We start from the raw sequence: 16,630 nt of genomic DNA, 5'->3' as shown, positions 1-16,630 counted from the left end.
TAGTGGGAAGAGGAAATAAATTTCCTAGAGAGATATTTAATTGTAGAAAGAAGAGGGACACAGAATTTACTTTGTTCTTCCTCTGTATGCATGTTGGCTCCCCATCTCCCAGTTTTATAACAAAACAAAATAGAAATAATAAAAACACAAGTAGGAAGAAAAACCCTTGCAATCTCAACATATTTTAAAAATTAGCTATTTTAATTTTTCCTTCTCCTTTACATTTCATGCATGTATTTCATTTTTTAAAGTTTATTTAAATATTTATTCTGTGAGAGAGAGAGCACATGTGCATGAATGGTGGAGGGACAGAGAGAGAATCCCAAGCAGTCTCCACATTCAGCAGAGAGCCCAATGCGGGGCTCGATCTCATGACTGTGAGATCATGACCCAAACAGAAACCAAGAGTCAGATGCTTAATCAACTGAACCACCCAGGCACCTCAACATGTTATTTTCTTCTTTATGATTTTTTTAAAATAATGCTTTCCTCTTTACTTTTTAAAATGTTTTTAAAATTTATTTTGAGAGAGAAAGACTGCAAGTGGTGGGGGCAGAGAGAGGGAGACGCAGAATCTGAAGCAGGCTCCAGGCTCCGAGCTGTCAGCACAGAGTCTGATGCAGGACTCAAACCCATGAATTGTGATATCATGACCTCAGCCCAAGTTGGATGTTTAACTGACTGAGCCACCCAGTCACCCCTATGATTTTTTTCAGTGTTAAGTTATTTTGAGAGAACTTGCACATGAGTGGGGGGGTGGGGGGGGAGGTGAGGAACTGAGCGTAGGAGAAGGGTGAGAATTCCAAGCAGGCTCTGACCTATCAGTGCAGAACCTAATGCGGAGCTCAAACTCATGAACCATGAGATCATGATCTGAGGTGGAAATCAAGAGTTGGACACTTAAGTAACTGAGCCATGCAAGCACCCCTAGGTTTCATTTTTAAATTAAAAAACATCTGACTTTGGCTCTGGTCATGATCTCATGGTTTGTGAGTTTGAGCCCCACATCAGGCTCTCTACTGTCTGCACAGAGCCTGCTTCTGATCCTGTTTTCCTTTCTCTCTGCCCCTCCCCCGCTCACGTGTGCAAGCATGCTCTCTCAGAAATAAACTTAACAAAAATTAAATTTTTAAAAAATTACAGTTGATATACAGTGTTATACCAGTTCAGATACGCGATATGGTGATCAGAGAACTCTACACATTCCTTAATGTTTACCACAGTAAATGCAGTCATCTGTCACCACACATTATTACAATATTATTGACCATATTTCCTATGCTGCACTTTTCAGCTCCATGACTTATCTTATTCATGTATGTGTTAAAATTGGTGTAAGTAAAATATAGATGCAATTTTGGATTCTGCATTTGTGACTTCATATAATGTCAGCATTCCCCTCACATAAATTACTGTCTTCTATGGTTATTTTAAAGAATGTTTCTTTACTTTGAGAGAGAGTATGTGCACACAAGTGGGGGAGGGGCAGAGAAAAGGAGAGAGTCCCAGACTCCACGCTGTCAGCGCAGCTCAATCTCACAAACCATGAAGATCGGAAATCAAGAGTTGAAATCAAGAGTTGAAGGAGCCAAAATCAAGAGTTGAACACTCTTAACTGAATGAACCACCCAGGCACCCCTATGATCATTATTTTTAATGGCTACCTAATATTCTATTAGGTTGAATTATTGTAATTCTTAAAACTTCAGATTTTAATGTTTCATTATAATAAATAGGGAGCCTACTCATGAAGACAGTTCCCGCTCCTTCACCTTTACAATTATTTCCCTATGATAAATACTTATCCATTCCTTAAAAATGGAAATAATAATTTAATGATAAGCAGTATTTAAAAAAATTTTTTTATGTTTATTTTTGGGAGGGAGAGAGAGACAGAGCACAGCAGGGAAGGGGCTGAGAGAGACAGAATCTGAAGCAGGCTCTAGGCTGTCAGCACAAAGCTGGATGTGGGGCTCAAATCCATGAACTGTGAGATTATGACCTAAGGTGAAGTCAGATGTTTAACCAACTGAGTCACCCAGTATCCTGATAAGCAGTATTTTTAATGACTCTTGATATATATTATCAAATAATATGTTAATTCACCCTGACATACTGAATGGCTTTAAAGGTTATGCTTACAGATTTCCTAATTATAAAAATACTCCATACTGAACATACTGAAAAATACAGAGAAGGATGATAAACCTGAATCTCCCTATACCAGAGATAAGCATGGCTAATAATTTTGGTAAAATTCCTTTTTATTGGACCATATTACCGTATCTGTCAAATTTTATTTCTTCTATGAAATGTCTGTGTCCATTTTAACCTTGAAATTTATCTTAAATTACTAGTCTATAAATATCTTACAAATTAAGGATATTAATGTGTCTTTTTGCTGAAAACACTTTCCCCCCACTTTGTCATCTGGAGTTTGTTTATAACGGTTTCTGACTTAAAAGCCCTAATATTTTAGGTAATCAAGAATACTGTCATGCCCTTTGTAATTTCTTCTATTGATTTAATGTTTTGCAAATATATTTTTCAAAATATTTATTTATTTATTTTGAGAGAGAAAGAGTGTGAACGGAGGAAGAACAGAGAGAAAGACACAAAATCTGAAATAGGCTCCAGGCTATGAGCTTTCAGCACAGAGCCTGAGGTGGGGCTTGAACCCACGAACTGTGAGATCACGTCTTGAGCTGAAATTGGATGCTTAACCGACTGAGCCACCCATGTGCCCTATTTTGGAAATATTTTAACCAAACTGAATAAAGTACTTATATTATCATCTATGGTTTTTTTGATAGTTTTATTTTTATCAATTGATTCTTTAAATCTTTTAGGAATGTATGCTGATGTATGAAGTGATGAAAATTATTTTTCTACAGCATTAAAGAATAATGCCCATTCATTTTTCATTGGTCTGTGATGTCTTCTACATAAGTTTAAATATGTATTAAGTTTTAGAGTTCTCTATTCTGGTCTCTATTACTTGTCTGTCAGTTTGTAATAACTATTGTAGCTTAATGTGTTTTAATATATGGTTGTAGGACAAATTCCTTACTCTAATTTGCTCTGTAATTTCAACACTATCTTTGCTATTTTCAATACTTTACTTTTTAATCTATTTATTTTTGTTTGACGATGACACAAGTAATCAAAAGATAAATTACTTGGTAGATATGTAGTTACAGTTAAGTCAGAATACAACTGGTTCTATAGAAAACAGTTTCTTAGAAAGAGAAGATAAGTCATGGTAACCACAGAGCAAAAACCTACAATAGATACACAAAAGATAAAGAGAAGGGATTCAAACCAGAGCAATATGGAAAATCATAAATTCACAAAGGTAGACAGCAAGAGAGGAATAGCCAGCAAACATTAATAAGATGGCATCAGTAAGTACTTACATATAATAAATTACTCTAAGTGTAAATGGATTAAATTCTCCAATGAAATGACGCAGAATGGCTGAATGGATAGAAAACAAGACCCAGCTATATACTGCCTATAAGAGATTCACTTCAGCTTCAAGGACACACACAGGCTCAAGATGAAGGGATGTAAAAAGAAATTTCATGTAAGTGGAAACCAAAAGAGTGCAGGAATAGCGATACTAATGTCAAAGAAACTCAAAACCTCAACTCAAAAGCTGTAATAAAGGCCATTATATAATGATAACTGGGTCAGCTCATCAAGAGAATACAATTGTACATATATACAGACACCTTGGAGATATGGGTAGGTTCCAGAACCACTGGAAAAGTGAGTCAAATGAATTTTTTGGTTTTCCAGTACAGATAAAAGTTATGTTTACGCTATACTGTAGACTGTTAAGTGTACAACAGCATTATGTCTAAAAACACAATGTACATAGCTTAATAAAAAATACTGCTAAAAAATACTCACCATTATCTTAACTTTCAGGGACTTATAATCACTGATCACAGATCACCATAAACAAATAACAATGAAAAAGTTTGAAATGGTGTGATAATTACTAAAATGTGACAGAGACATGAAGTGAGCAAGTGCTGTTGAAAAAATAGTGCCAACAGACTTGCTTCAATATGTAAAAAAAAAAAAAAAAGAAAAAAGCAGTCTGCAAAGTGCAATAAAACAAGATATGTCTGTATGGACTCAACATCAGAGCACCTGATTTGAAGGAAAAATAAACAACACGATAATAGTAGGGGACATTAACAACTCACTGTCAGCAATGAAGAGATTATTCAGGCAGAAAATCAATTTAAAAAATTGGACTTGAACTATTTATACTTTAGACAAAATGGATGAAAAAGACGTATATAGACATTCAGTAGCAGCTGAATACATCTCAAGTGCACAAGAAGCATTCTCCGGGGTAGACCATATGTTAGGTCACACAACAATTTGCAAATTTAAGAAGACTGAAATCATACCAAATATCTTGTCCAATCATAATAGTCATCATTAAGAGGAAATCTGGAAAATTCACAAATGTAAGGAAATAAACAACATAGCACTAAGTAAGCAATAGGTAAAAAAAATCAAAATCAAAAATATCTGGAAACAAATCAAAATAGAAATAAAACATAGTAAAACTAAGGGGATACAGCAAAAGTACTTCTAAGAAGGAAGCTGATGGGATACATGTTTATATTAAAATTATTTCAAATAAGGGCGCCTGGTTGCCTAGTCAGTAGACCATGCAACTCTTTTTTTTTTTAATTTTTTTTTAAAAATGTTTTATTTATTTCTAGGAGAGAGAGAGAGAAACAGCGTGAGCAGGGGAGGGTCAGAGAGAGAGGGAGTCACAGACTGAAACAGGCTCCAGGCTCCGAGCTGGCAGTCAGCACAGAGCCCGACGCGGGGCCCGAACCCACAAACCGTGAGATCATGACCTAAGCGAAAGTCGGGTGCTCAACCGACTAAGCCACCCAGGTGAGACCATGCAACTCTTAATCTCAGGGTCACGAGTTTAAGCCCATATTGCGGGTGGAGCTTACTTAAAAAAATATAAAGGGGTGCCTGAGTGGCTCAGTCAGTCAAGCATCCAACTCTTGATTTTGGCTCAGGTCATGACCTCACAGTTTGTGAATTTGAGCCCTGAGGTGGGCTCTGTGCGGACAGTGTAGAGCCTGCTTGGGATTCTCTCCGTCCCTTTCTTTCTACCCTTCCTCCGCTAACATGCACACCCACACACACTCTATCTAAACTTAAGAAAAAAAAAAAAAAAAGAAAAAAAGAACTATCTCAAATAACCTATGTTATGCCTCAAAAAACTAGAAAAAGAAAAAATAAGCCCAAAGTTAGCAGAAGGAAGGAAATAATAAGATCAGAGAAAAATAAATTAAGGAGACCAGAAAAAAAATAGAAAAGATCAACAAAACTAATAGCTGTTTTTTGAAAAGATAAAATTGACAAACTTAGAGAAACTAAGAATAAAAGAGGATTCAAAATTGGGAAGGGAGGAGGACACATTACATTTGATACAACAGACACAAAAAAGAGTATAAAGTTACTATGAAAATTATATACTCTAGAAGAGTATATAACAAATTAAACTCTAGAAGAAATGAATAAATTCCTAGAAACATACAACCTACCAAGACTGAATCATGAAGAAATAGGAAGTCTGAACAGACTATTAATAGAGTAAGGAGACTGAATCAGTAATCAACAATTTCTCAGCAAAGAAAAGCCCAGGACCAAATGGACTCACTGGTAAAATCTACCAAATATTTAAAGAATTAGCACCAATACTTCCCAAACTCTTCCCAAAAACTGAAAAGAAGGGAACACTTCCAAACTCATTTTATCAGGCCATGGTGAATATTGGTACAAAAATACTCAATGAAATATTAGCAAACTTAATTTAGTAGCACACTAAAAAGATTATTCATCATAATCAATTAACATTAACTCGAGATATAAAAATGGTTCAACATATGCAAATCAATAAATGTGATACCTTAATTGAACGAAAGGAAAAAAATCACATGATTGTCTCAATATAGAAAAAGCATTCGTCAAAATTGAACATCCATTCATGATACAAACTCTCAACAACTGGACATGAAATGAACGTTACTCAACATTATAAAGGCCGGGTATGACAAGTCCACAGATCACATCACATTCTGTGGTGAAAAGCTGAATGGTTTTCCTCTCAGATCAGTAACAACACAGGATGGTCATCCTTCTTACCCCTAATCAACATAGAGATGGCAGTCTTAGCCAGGACAATCAAGCAAGAAAAAGAAATAAAAAACATCCAAATCAGAAAGGATTTGCAGGTGACATGATTTTACATATGGGAATCCTTAAATATTTCATCAAAAAACTGTCAGAATTAACCAACAAATTCAGTAAAATTGCAGGGTGTAAAATCAACATATAGATATCAGTTGTTTAGATATACTAACAACGAAATATTTGAATAAGAAACACACATAACTATCCCATTTAAAATAGTATCAAAAGCAAATACAGTTCTTAGGAATATATTTAATCAAGGAGGGGGGAAAAGATGTGTACGTTGGAAACTTAATGGTTTTGATGAAAGAAAATAAAGACAACACAAATAAATGGAAAGATACAGCATATTCATGACTTGGAAGAATGAGTATCATTAAGATGCCCACACTACTCAAAGCCATCTAAATACTGCATGCAATCCTTACCAAAATTCTAATGTCATTTTTTAACAGAAATAGAAAAATCCCAAAATTTGTAGAGATCCAAAAAGATCTACAGTAGCCAAAGCTACACTGAGAAAGAAGAACAAAGTAAAACGCATCACGCTGTCTGACCTCAAACTATATTACAAGGCCATATAATCAGAACACTATGGTACTGGCGTAAAAACAGACATGCATGGGGTGCCTGGGTAGCTCAATTGGTTAAGTGTCTGACTTCAGCTCAAGTCATGATCTTGCAGTCTGTGATTTTGAGCCCTGTCTTGAGCTCTATACGGACAGCTCAGAGCCAGGAGCTGGCTTCGGATTATCTACCTCTTTCTCTCTTGCCTTCACCTGCTTGGACACTGTGTCTCTCTCTCAAAAGTAAATAAACATTAAAAAAAAAAAAAAAAAAAGACGTGGACCACTGAAACAGAACTGAGAGCACAGAAACAAACCTTTGAGTATATGGCCAACTAATATTTGATACGGGAACCAAGAATACTCAAAAGGGAAAGGAAAATCTCCTCAATAAACTGTGCTGAGAAAATTGGATAATCACACGCTATGAAATTGCTATGCTAATGAAACTGACCTCTAATCTTAACTCTATTCACAAAAATTAACCTGAAATGGATTAAAGACTTAAACATAAGTCCTGAAACCATATAACTCCTAGAAGAAAATGTAACGAAAAGGCTCCCTGACATAGTTCTTGGCAATTATTTTTTATGACACCAAAAGTATAGATAAATATGTGGGACTATATCAAAGTAATAAACTTCTACACAGCAAATTAAATAATCAATAAAATGAAAAGGCAATCAATGGAGTGGGATAAAATTATTTCCAAACCATCTATCTGATAATGGGTTAACAGCCAAAATATATAAGGAACTCCTGTAACTTAAAAGAAAAAAAAAATCTGATTTAAAAATGGGCCAAAGACCTGAACAGACCACATGAAAAGATGCTCAACATCACTAATCATAGGCAAATGCAAATAAAAACCATGGTATCACTTCACATTTGTTAGAATAGCTATTATCAAAAAGTGGTAACAAATGTTAATAAGGATGTAGAGAAAAGGAAACCCTTGTGTACTGTTGGTAAGAATGTAAATTGATAACAGCTATTATGGACAAAAAATGTAGGTTCTTCAAAAAATTAAAGAAACTACCATAGGATTCAATGATCTTACTTCTGGGCATATATATACAGGAAGTGGAATCTGGATCATAAAGAGACATCTGGGGGCGCCTGTGTGGCTCAGTCAGTTAAGCGTCTGACTTCGGCTCAGGTCATGATCTCACGATTCATGGGTTCGAGCCCCGTGTCAGACTCTATGCTGACAGCACAGAACCTGTAGCCTGTTTTGGATTCTGTGTCTCCCTCTCTCTCTGACCCTCCTCTGCTCAGGCTGTCTCTCTCACTCTCTCAGAAATAAAACATTAAAAAATATATTAAAAAAATTAAAGAGACATCTGCACTCCCAAGTTCATTGTAGTATTAACAACAGCCAAGATAAGGAAACAACGTCCATGTCAACTGATGAATAATAAAGAATACAACACACACACACACACACACATTACACAGAGTGGAGTATTATTTCACCACAAGAAAAGGGAGATCCTGTCATTTTTCAACACTAGGATGTATCTTGAGGGCATCATGCTACTACGTCAGACAGAAAAAGATTAATACTGTATGATGTCATCTACATGTGGAATCTGTAAAAGCTAAACTTACAGAAACAGAGTAGTAGAATGGTGGCTGTCAGGGGCTGAGAGCTGGCTGAAATGCGGAAATAATGGAAAAAGAGTACATACTTTCAGTTATATAAGATGAACAAGCTTTGAGGATCGGGTGTTCAGAATGAGGAGTATAGTTAACAATACAGTATTAATATACTTAAAAGTTGTCTTGACAATATATTTTATTTATTTATTAATTTTTCATATTTATTTATTTATTTCTGAGAGACAGAGCACAGTGGGAGAGGGGCAGAGAGAGAATGAGACACAGAATCCAAAGCAGGCTCCACGCTCTGAGCTTCAGCACAGAGCCTGACGCTGGACTCAAACTCACAAACTACAAGATCATGACCTGAGCCGAAGTCAGATGCTTAAGTGACTAAGCCACCCAGGTACCCTCGGCAGTATATTTTAAATGTTCCCACCATACACAAAAAAAGTGGTAATCTGTGAGGTGATTGAGATATTAACAAAACTTTCGTTATTCATTTTTGTAACAGGTATATGTCCAAAATCACGACATACACCTTACACCTAACATGTTATACATATAACCTATATTTTAATAAAGTTGAAAAATAAATCTTAAAAAAAATGCATGTGTGCACTGACAAAGAAAGCTCTAGAATGATACCAAATTACTTTCAATTCAGAAAGAGAGACAAGACAAAAAATGTAAACAGCTAACCCCAATCTGTTTTCCCATTCATTTCAATTGGTATTTATTAAAAAATTTTTAATTGTTTTTTTCGAGAGTGTGCAAGTGGGGGAGTGGGGCAGAGGGAGAAAAAGAATCTCAAGCAGGCCCTACACTCAGTGTAGAGTCTGATGTGTGGCTTGATCCCATGACCGTGGGATCATGACCTGACCTGAAATCAAGAGTCAGTTCAACTGACTGAGCCACACAGGTGCTCTCAATTGATATTTATTTTTTAAACTTAAAATATAACTTACCTCTGATTATGAGAATAATCATGCTTACTCTGAAAAATAAGTTGACATCATACTATATATTCATTTTTTTTCACCCAGCAGATAATACATTTTTGCATTAGTTTTAATTTATAATTTAGTAGCAATATATACTTTTTTTCTGAGTACAGGTGACATGCAATGTTACATCACTTTCAGGTGTACAACATAGTGATGTGACAAGTTTATATGTTATGCTATCCTTATTACAGGGCAACACATACTTTAAATTGTGCTATATCCTGCTAAGAATTCAACAGTTAAAAGGTACTCACAGTCATCACTGGTCTACAGTTTTAGCTTGAAAGGGAGAAATTGACTGAAGTGTGCCACTTAAATTTTTTTTTAATGTTTTCTTTCTTTCCGAGAGAGAAAGAGACAACGTGAGCAGGGGAGGGTCAAAGAGAGAGGGAGACACAGAATCTGAAACAGTCTCCAGGCTCTGAGCTAGCTGTCAGCACAGAGCCCGATGTGGGGCTCAAACCCATGAACTGTGAGATCATGACCTGAGCCGAAGTCAGATGCTTAACCGACTGAACCACCCAGGCACCCCAGTGTACCATTCAATTAATAGGCATAGATGAATGGCAATAATACAGGCCTGCTACCCTACTTATCAATAAAGATGCAAAGGTGGAAGTGATTCAGTCTCTGTTCATTATCTAGTAATTCTAGGTTGTCTTTATAAGTTTACATGTAGGGACCATGCTGTAATGCACAAAGTCAATTTCATTTTTAATAATCAAGCATGTCTTATTTTCTTATTATTAATTACACTGGTTGCAACCATTACCCTTGCATGGGTAGTAAACTCTAAATCTCATTCTGCGATATTACTGAATATGTAAGTGAGGGGCTTAGAGTGATTTGCATGGATTTTTTTTTTTTTACAAATAGTTTATTGTCAAATTAGTTTCCACATAACACTCAGTGCTCATCCCCACAAGTGTCCTCCTCCATGCCCATCCCTCCTCCCCACTACATCCATCAGTCCTCAGTTTTTGTCAGCATTCAAGACTCTCTCATGGTTTGCCTCTCTCCCTTTCCCCCACCATTTCTGCCCTTCTTCTCCCCCTTGTTCCTCCGTCAAGTTCCTCCTAATCCTCCTATACGTGCACACATATGATATTTGTCCTTCTCTGCCTGACTTATTTCGCTCAGCATAACACCCTCAAGGTCCATCCATGTTGCTACACATGGCCAGATTTCATTCTTTCTCATTGCCATGTAGTATTCCATGGTATAGATAAACAACATCTTCTTGATCCATTCATCTGTTGATGGACACTTAGGCTCTTTTCATGTTTTAGCTATTGTGGAGAGTGCTGCTATGAACATTGGGGTACATGTGCTCCTATGCCTCAGCATTTCTGTATCTCTTGGGTAAATTCCTAGCAGTGCTAGTGCTGTGTCATAGGGGAGTTCTATTGTTAGTTTCCTGAGGAACCTCCACACTGTTTTCCAGAGGGGCTGTACCAGTTTACATGCCCACCAACAGTGTAGGAGGGTGCCCGTTTCTCCACATCCTCGCCAGCATCTAGAGTCCTCTGATTTGCTCATTTTAGCCACTCTGACTGGCGTGAGGTGGTATCTCAGTGTGGTTTTGATTTGTATTTCCCTGATGAGGAGGGATGCTGAGCATCGTTTCATGTGTCTGTTGGCCATCTGGATGTCTCTTTGGAGAAGTGTCTGTTCATATCTTCTGCCCATTTCTTCACTGGGTTGTTTGTTTTTCGGGCGTGTAGTTTGGTGAGTTCCTTATAGATTCTGGATATTAACCCTTTATCTGATATGTCATTTGCAACTATCTTTTCCCATTCCGTTGGTTGCCTATTAATTTTCTGGGTTGTTTGCTTGGCTGTGCAGAAGCTTTTAATCTTGATGAGGTCCCAATCATTTATTTTTGCTCTTGATTCCTTTGCTTTTGGGGATGTGTCAAGTAAGAAGTTGCTGCGGTGGAGGTCAAGGAGGTTGTTTCCTGCTTTCTCCTCTAGGGTGTTGATAGTTTCCTGTCTCACGTTCAGGTCCTTTATCCATTTTGAGTTTATTTTTGTGCATGGTGTGAGAATATGATCTAGTTTCATTCTTCTGCATGTTGCTGTCCAGTTCTCCCAACACCATCTGTTAAAAAGGCTGTCTTTTTTCCATTGGATATTCTTTCCTGCTTTGTCAAAGATCAGTTGGCTGTATACTTTTGGGTCCACTTCTGAGTTCTCAATTCTGTTCCATTGGTCTATGTGTCTGTTTTTGTGCCAATACCATACTGTCTTGATGATGACAGCTTTGTAGTAGAGGCTAAAGTCTGGGATGGTGATCCCTCCCGTTTTGGTTTTACTTTTCAGTATTACTTTGGCTATTCGGGGTCTTTTGTGGTTCCATACAAATTTTTGGATAGTTTGTTCTAGTTTTGAGAAGTATGCTGGTGCAATTTTGATTGGAATGATTTGCATGGATTTTTAATTTGCATAAATTTATATAAAAATAGTTATACTCCAAAGTATGAAACACAAATGAAACCCAAAAAGACTTTTAGAATCAATATGTCAATGTCATCATCCAAATCCTAAAGCATTACCCAGGTAAAGTATTAACTACGAAGGATACCAAAACTGAACAAGAAATGGCTTGCCCAAGATCAAACAATCTGGAGAAAAAAAACTAGAACCATCTGCCACATAGAGGAAAAGGGGCCATTCCAGGCTAATTCCATTTCTCCCACAAGAATTTAGGTTCTATTATGAAGGAAGAACAGTGTCTAGTGCTAGAAGACACAGGTGTCTGTTTTCCTCTAATCAACGGTATGATTTCAGGTAAATCTTTAACTGTCCCTATTTTCAAAGACTAGTTTCTAAATGAAGTTAAAGGTATACCTCTAAAATACCCTTTACTTGCAATTTCTAAGGTGTCAAGTGTTTGGTGTAGCTTACTGGAATCAAGGTAACCTTGAGTTGGTCTCCCTGGGTTCTTTGGGGTTTGGAGCTCTAGTCTTCAATGGCCAGACCAGTTTCAGTGACCTCCCAGACTTTTCTAACTTAGCCCTGTTTTGACTACTAGTGACAGAACCACACTGTACATTGCATAAGTTAATAACATTTGTTCCAGTTATGTTTTTGGTGGTGGTGAGGGAGGTGCTGCTTTCCAGTAACTTGAAAAGCAGGTCTCATAATTCGGTTCAGATCTTTCCCTTTAGAATCTATATTTCTGCTCTTCCCAGAATGTGTGAATTAAATGGTTCTGGAAATATTTGAAAAATGGAAGAATAGGGGCACCTGGATGGCTCAGTTGGTTAAGTGTCCGACTTTGGCTCAGGTCACAATCTCACAGTTTGTGAGTTCAAGCCCCTCATTGGGCTCTGTGTTGACAGCTCAGAGCCCGGAGCCTGCTTCGGATTCTGTGTCTCCCTCCCTCTCTGCCCCTTCCCTGCTCGCACTACCAAAAATAAACATTAAAAAAAAAAAAGAATAAGAAAAAAAGAAAAAGAATATTCAAAACATACCCATCTTTAAGAATGGTAAAGAAGCATTTTCCTTGAACATGACTTTCAGAAGCTCTTTACCATCAAAACAGAAAACTACCTTTGAACAACCAAATTTACCAAAGCACCACAAACAAAGCAGATGAAGAACCTGGCTGGTAAGGTTCTTTTTCCGCATATTTATAACAGTACTTTTCTAAAATTCAGGTACCCATGGGCCACCTGGGTGGCTCAGTCAGTTGGGCATCCGACTTGGGCTCAGGTCATGATCTAACAGTTCGTGAGTTGGAGCTCCACACCAGATCTGTGCTGACAGCTCAGAGCCTGGTGCCTGGAGCCTGCTTCAGATTGTGTTGCCCTCTCTCTCTGCCCCTCCCTGCTCATGCTCTGTCTCAAAAATAAACAGACAATTAAAAAACATTAAAAAAAAAATCAGATCCCCAAAACTGGGCCAACTGGGGCAGGTAAATACATACTATGGTGTGTATGTATTTATACACACCATATTATATAACTTCACTTATGAGAACAGAAAACTGAGACCTGAGGATCAAAGCAAACAGTGAAAAAGCAGCTCTGTGTTTTAGGAGTTCTTTGAAGGCCTTTACTCCGTTACTCTTCAGGTATTCTCCCTTTGGTCTTCCCCTCTGGATTTGGGGATTATAAATCCCCAAATGTTAAGAATCTACAAACTAGTTTGTGTTATAGATCAGGGTTCTGAATGTCAAATTAGCTTAATCATAATTGGTGAGTTCCTTATGGGGCAGAAAAGCATGCTACAAGCTAAATAGTTTCTGCTTAATCTCAGAAGCTGGGATGGTAACGATACATGGCAAGAAAGTATCTCATTCCAGGGTATAGCTCACAGTGCTAATTTTGAGCTTTATTCAGGAGATGGCAAATAGTTTGTAATTACAAGTTATTGATACAATAAATTCCTACCTTAAACTGTCATCTCCCCAAAAGATATCCTTTACAAATGACACATAAAATCACAGGGGCAGTTGGGTGGCTCAGTTGATTAAGCATCTGACTCTTGATTTCAGCTCAGGTCATGATCTCACAGTTCGTGATATTAAGCCCCACGTGGGGGCCTGTACTGAAAATGCGGAGACTGCTTGGGATTCTCTTCCTCTCTCGGCCCTTCCCCTGCTCATGCTCTCTAACTAAACTAAACTAGAAAAGAAACAGCGGAATCATATGAATAAATATATAAATAAAAGTTCTAATAATTTCTCCTTAAAACAACCATCATCGTAAAAAAAAAAAGGCAAGGACAGCATTACTAGGCCAAGAAAGTTAGTTCTATGAACTGGAATACTGGAATTTCTCCAGATCTCAAATTCTCAATATGAACTGGGGGCTGTATAAGATTTTCATTACATCCCTGTCAGTTCTGACATTTCATGAAACAATGGGTTAATTTTCTTGTTATGAGTAGCAATTTCACTGACATAAGTTTGGTGTTAAATCTTTTTTTTTTTTCCCTGTTCAGACACTGTCCAAACTGTACTGTTAATTGACATATAAGGTGATAGGACCCTGGCGTCACAGAAAAATTAGTTTCTAGTAAGTCATTTGGAAAAGTGTATCTGGGTAAGAGTCATGGTATTTTGCCAGATAAACTTACTATCATTTCCTACCAAGCTTGCTGAGTGTAATGCCCAAGAGGCATGAGTCCTAGATTATAAGAAGTAGAGAAAATTAGTTTTAAGGAGGAATTACCAAAATACTGCAGAGAGTAAAATTTAAACACCAGTGGACAGAGTGGCTCAAAGTAAAAGAATTTAAATGGGAGATAATCTATATAAAATGTAGTAAATTCTGTGCAATTGACACCATGGCATTCTAGTTTACATACAGAATCATATTCTACGGTTTATGGGAGATTTAGAAATGTAGTATGACGACCCTGTTAGAGACTTCATTAACAATACTCCTCACGTGTCACAGTCCCCAGAGAATGTGAGCAACTTGGCATTTGCAGTCCACTGGTGTTTTTGTGTTCATTCTAGAGTTTGAATATAACCAGATTCCAACTGTGAATCCAAACAACTAATAAGAATGATTATGCTTATCTTAAACCTATTATACCTGGTTCCAGCTGAAATCAACATCTTATGTCAGGCAAGATATGTTTAGGTAAGTGGAGATAAACCCTGGAGGACAAAATTTAACTGCATTGTTCTAGTACCTTGGGTCCTTTTCTGTGTAAAAACGTTCATTACGTTTGTTATCACCAAAAGTTGCTCGATACACATCATGACAGCGAAGGTTCCTCTGGAAGGTGTAGAATAAAACATCTTCCTCTTCTTCGTCCTTTACCCATTCTGAAAGAAAATAATTAAAGATTTATATATATTACATATTACTTTAAGTTGAAAAGCAGGACACAATGCATTCAGTTTCTGAGTGCCCCCCAAAAAGAGATGCCCAAGTTCATCCCTGGAAATGTAAGCTGAACAAAGGCTTGACCGTGGCTCACTAATGTTATATCTAAGTGAGAGCTTTCCAGAAAATACCATATTGCACATCAATTCCAAGGTTTAGAGTAGTTCTCAGTCCCAGGTTTCTGAATAAGAGTTGAATGTTTAGTATTCTCAGAGTCACAGCTTACGTGGGATGAATTATATTTACATCTACAACCTCTAACTTTAAGTCTGAAGAAATATTGGATCACTTTCTCTCATGCCTAACTCTTTACCGTCTGTCTTCAAGCCAAAGAATATCTCATTTAATACACTTAATGCTAGAGTTTTCTTGCTCTTACCGGAACCTGTCAATGGAAGTTTTCACACGATTACACCATGACTGCCACCTGGCTGACAGTGACTGTAAGACATCACTGTATAACATGCATCTTGATTTAAAGAGGTTAAAATGTGCAAAACTGTAAATATCAGAATCAATTAGATTATAGTTTCAATTTGCTGCAATAGCATTTAGTTATTGAACAATGGGAAATATTAAAGCAGAAAGTGAAAAAGGAGCTCGAGGGCAAGATGGCGGAGAAGTAAGGAGCTCCGTACTTGCACTCGCGCCCATACATCACACAGAAAAGATCTGAAGACATTGGAAACCTTACAAAACCTGAGAGATTGGGAGAAAAANTTTTTTTTTTTAACATATTTTAAATAATACACATACAACTATGTTATAAAGATAATTGCTATGAAGAAGAAAGTGCTAGAAAAGCATATGATGGGTTCTTGCCTTAGTCAGATAAGGCTTTCCTAAGAAAAACAGCATTTGAGCTGAACAGTCAGACCACTCTGTGTAGAGGTGGGCAAATTCTGGGATGAGTAGCGTACAGCGAGGCTGTGTGAGATAAGATTGAATAGTCAGGCAGGGACAGATCATGTGATGACCAGATTATTCAACAAATACAAGAGACAAAGCAAGATGCTCAGTAAAAACATAGGAATACAACCCGCAAAATCTATATTGTAGGACAGTTTAGAGGAATAAATGACCAGTTTCTCCAACAAATGTATTAAAAGGAAAAAAAAAAAGAATAAGAAACCCATACTCAAAAGGAATTTAAGTGACATATTGAGCAATCACAATATATGGACCTCATTAATATCCTGATTTGAACACACAGACTATAAAATCTATGAAATAAAACAGGGAATTTGAGTTGGATATTTGATGAAGGAAGCAATCTCGATTTTTTTTTAGATCTGATAGTGGCATTAAAGTTATTTTTTTAAAGGAATTGTAATTTAGAGATCATGCTGAAATATTTACACATGAAA

The 16,630-nt window shown here is 36.9% G+C and overlaps 1 protein-coding gene across 2 annotated transcripts in view; it reads right to left on the bottom strand.

Moving 5' to 3' along the window:
- Positions 1-16,630, bottom strand: part of PREPL (prolyl endopeptidase like) — a 60,536-nt gene that overhangs the window by 22,827 nt on the left and 21,079 nt on the right. For both annotated transcript variants that reach the window (XM_039232408.1, XM_039232409.1), the window contains one exon: positions 15,067-15,202. In XM_039232408.1, coding sequence (XP_039088339.1) covers positions 15,067-15,202 — 136 coding nt within the window. The remainder of the gene's footprint in view (positions 1-15,066; positions 15,203-16,630) is intronic.

This window comes from Hyaena hyaena, unplaced genomic scaffold (assembly GCF_003009895.1).
Source record: "Hyaena hyaena isolate Hyena2069 unplaced genomic scaffold, ASM300989v1 scaffold_64, whole genome shotgun sequence".
Lineage (NCBI taxonomy): Eukaryota > Metazoa > Chordata > Mammalia > Carnivora > Hyaenidae > Hyaena > Hyaena hyaena.
Note: the sequence above shows the minus strand (reverse complement) of the source record. Positions and strands in the feature narration are given on the sequence as shown.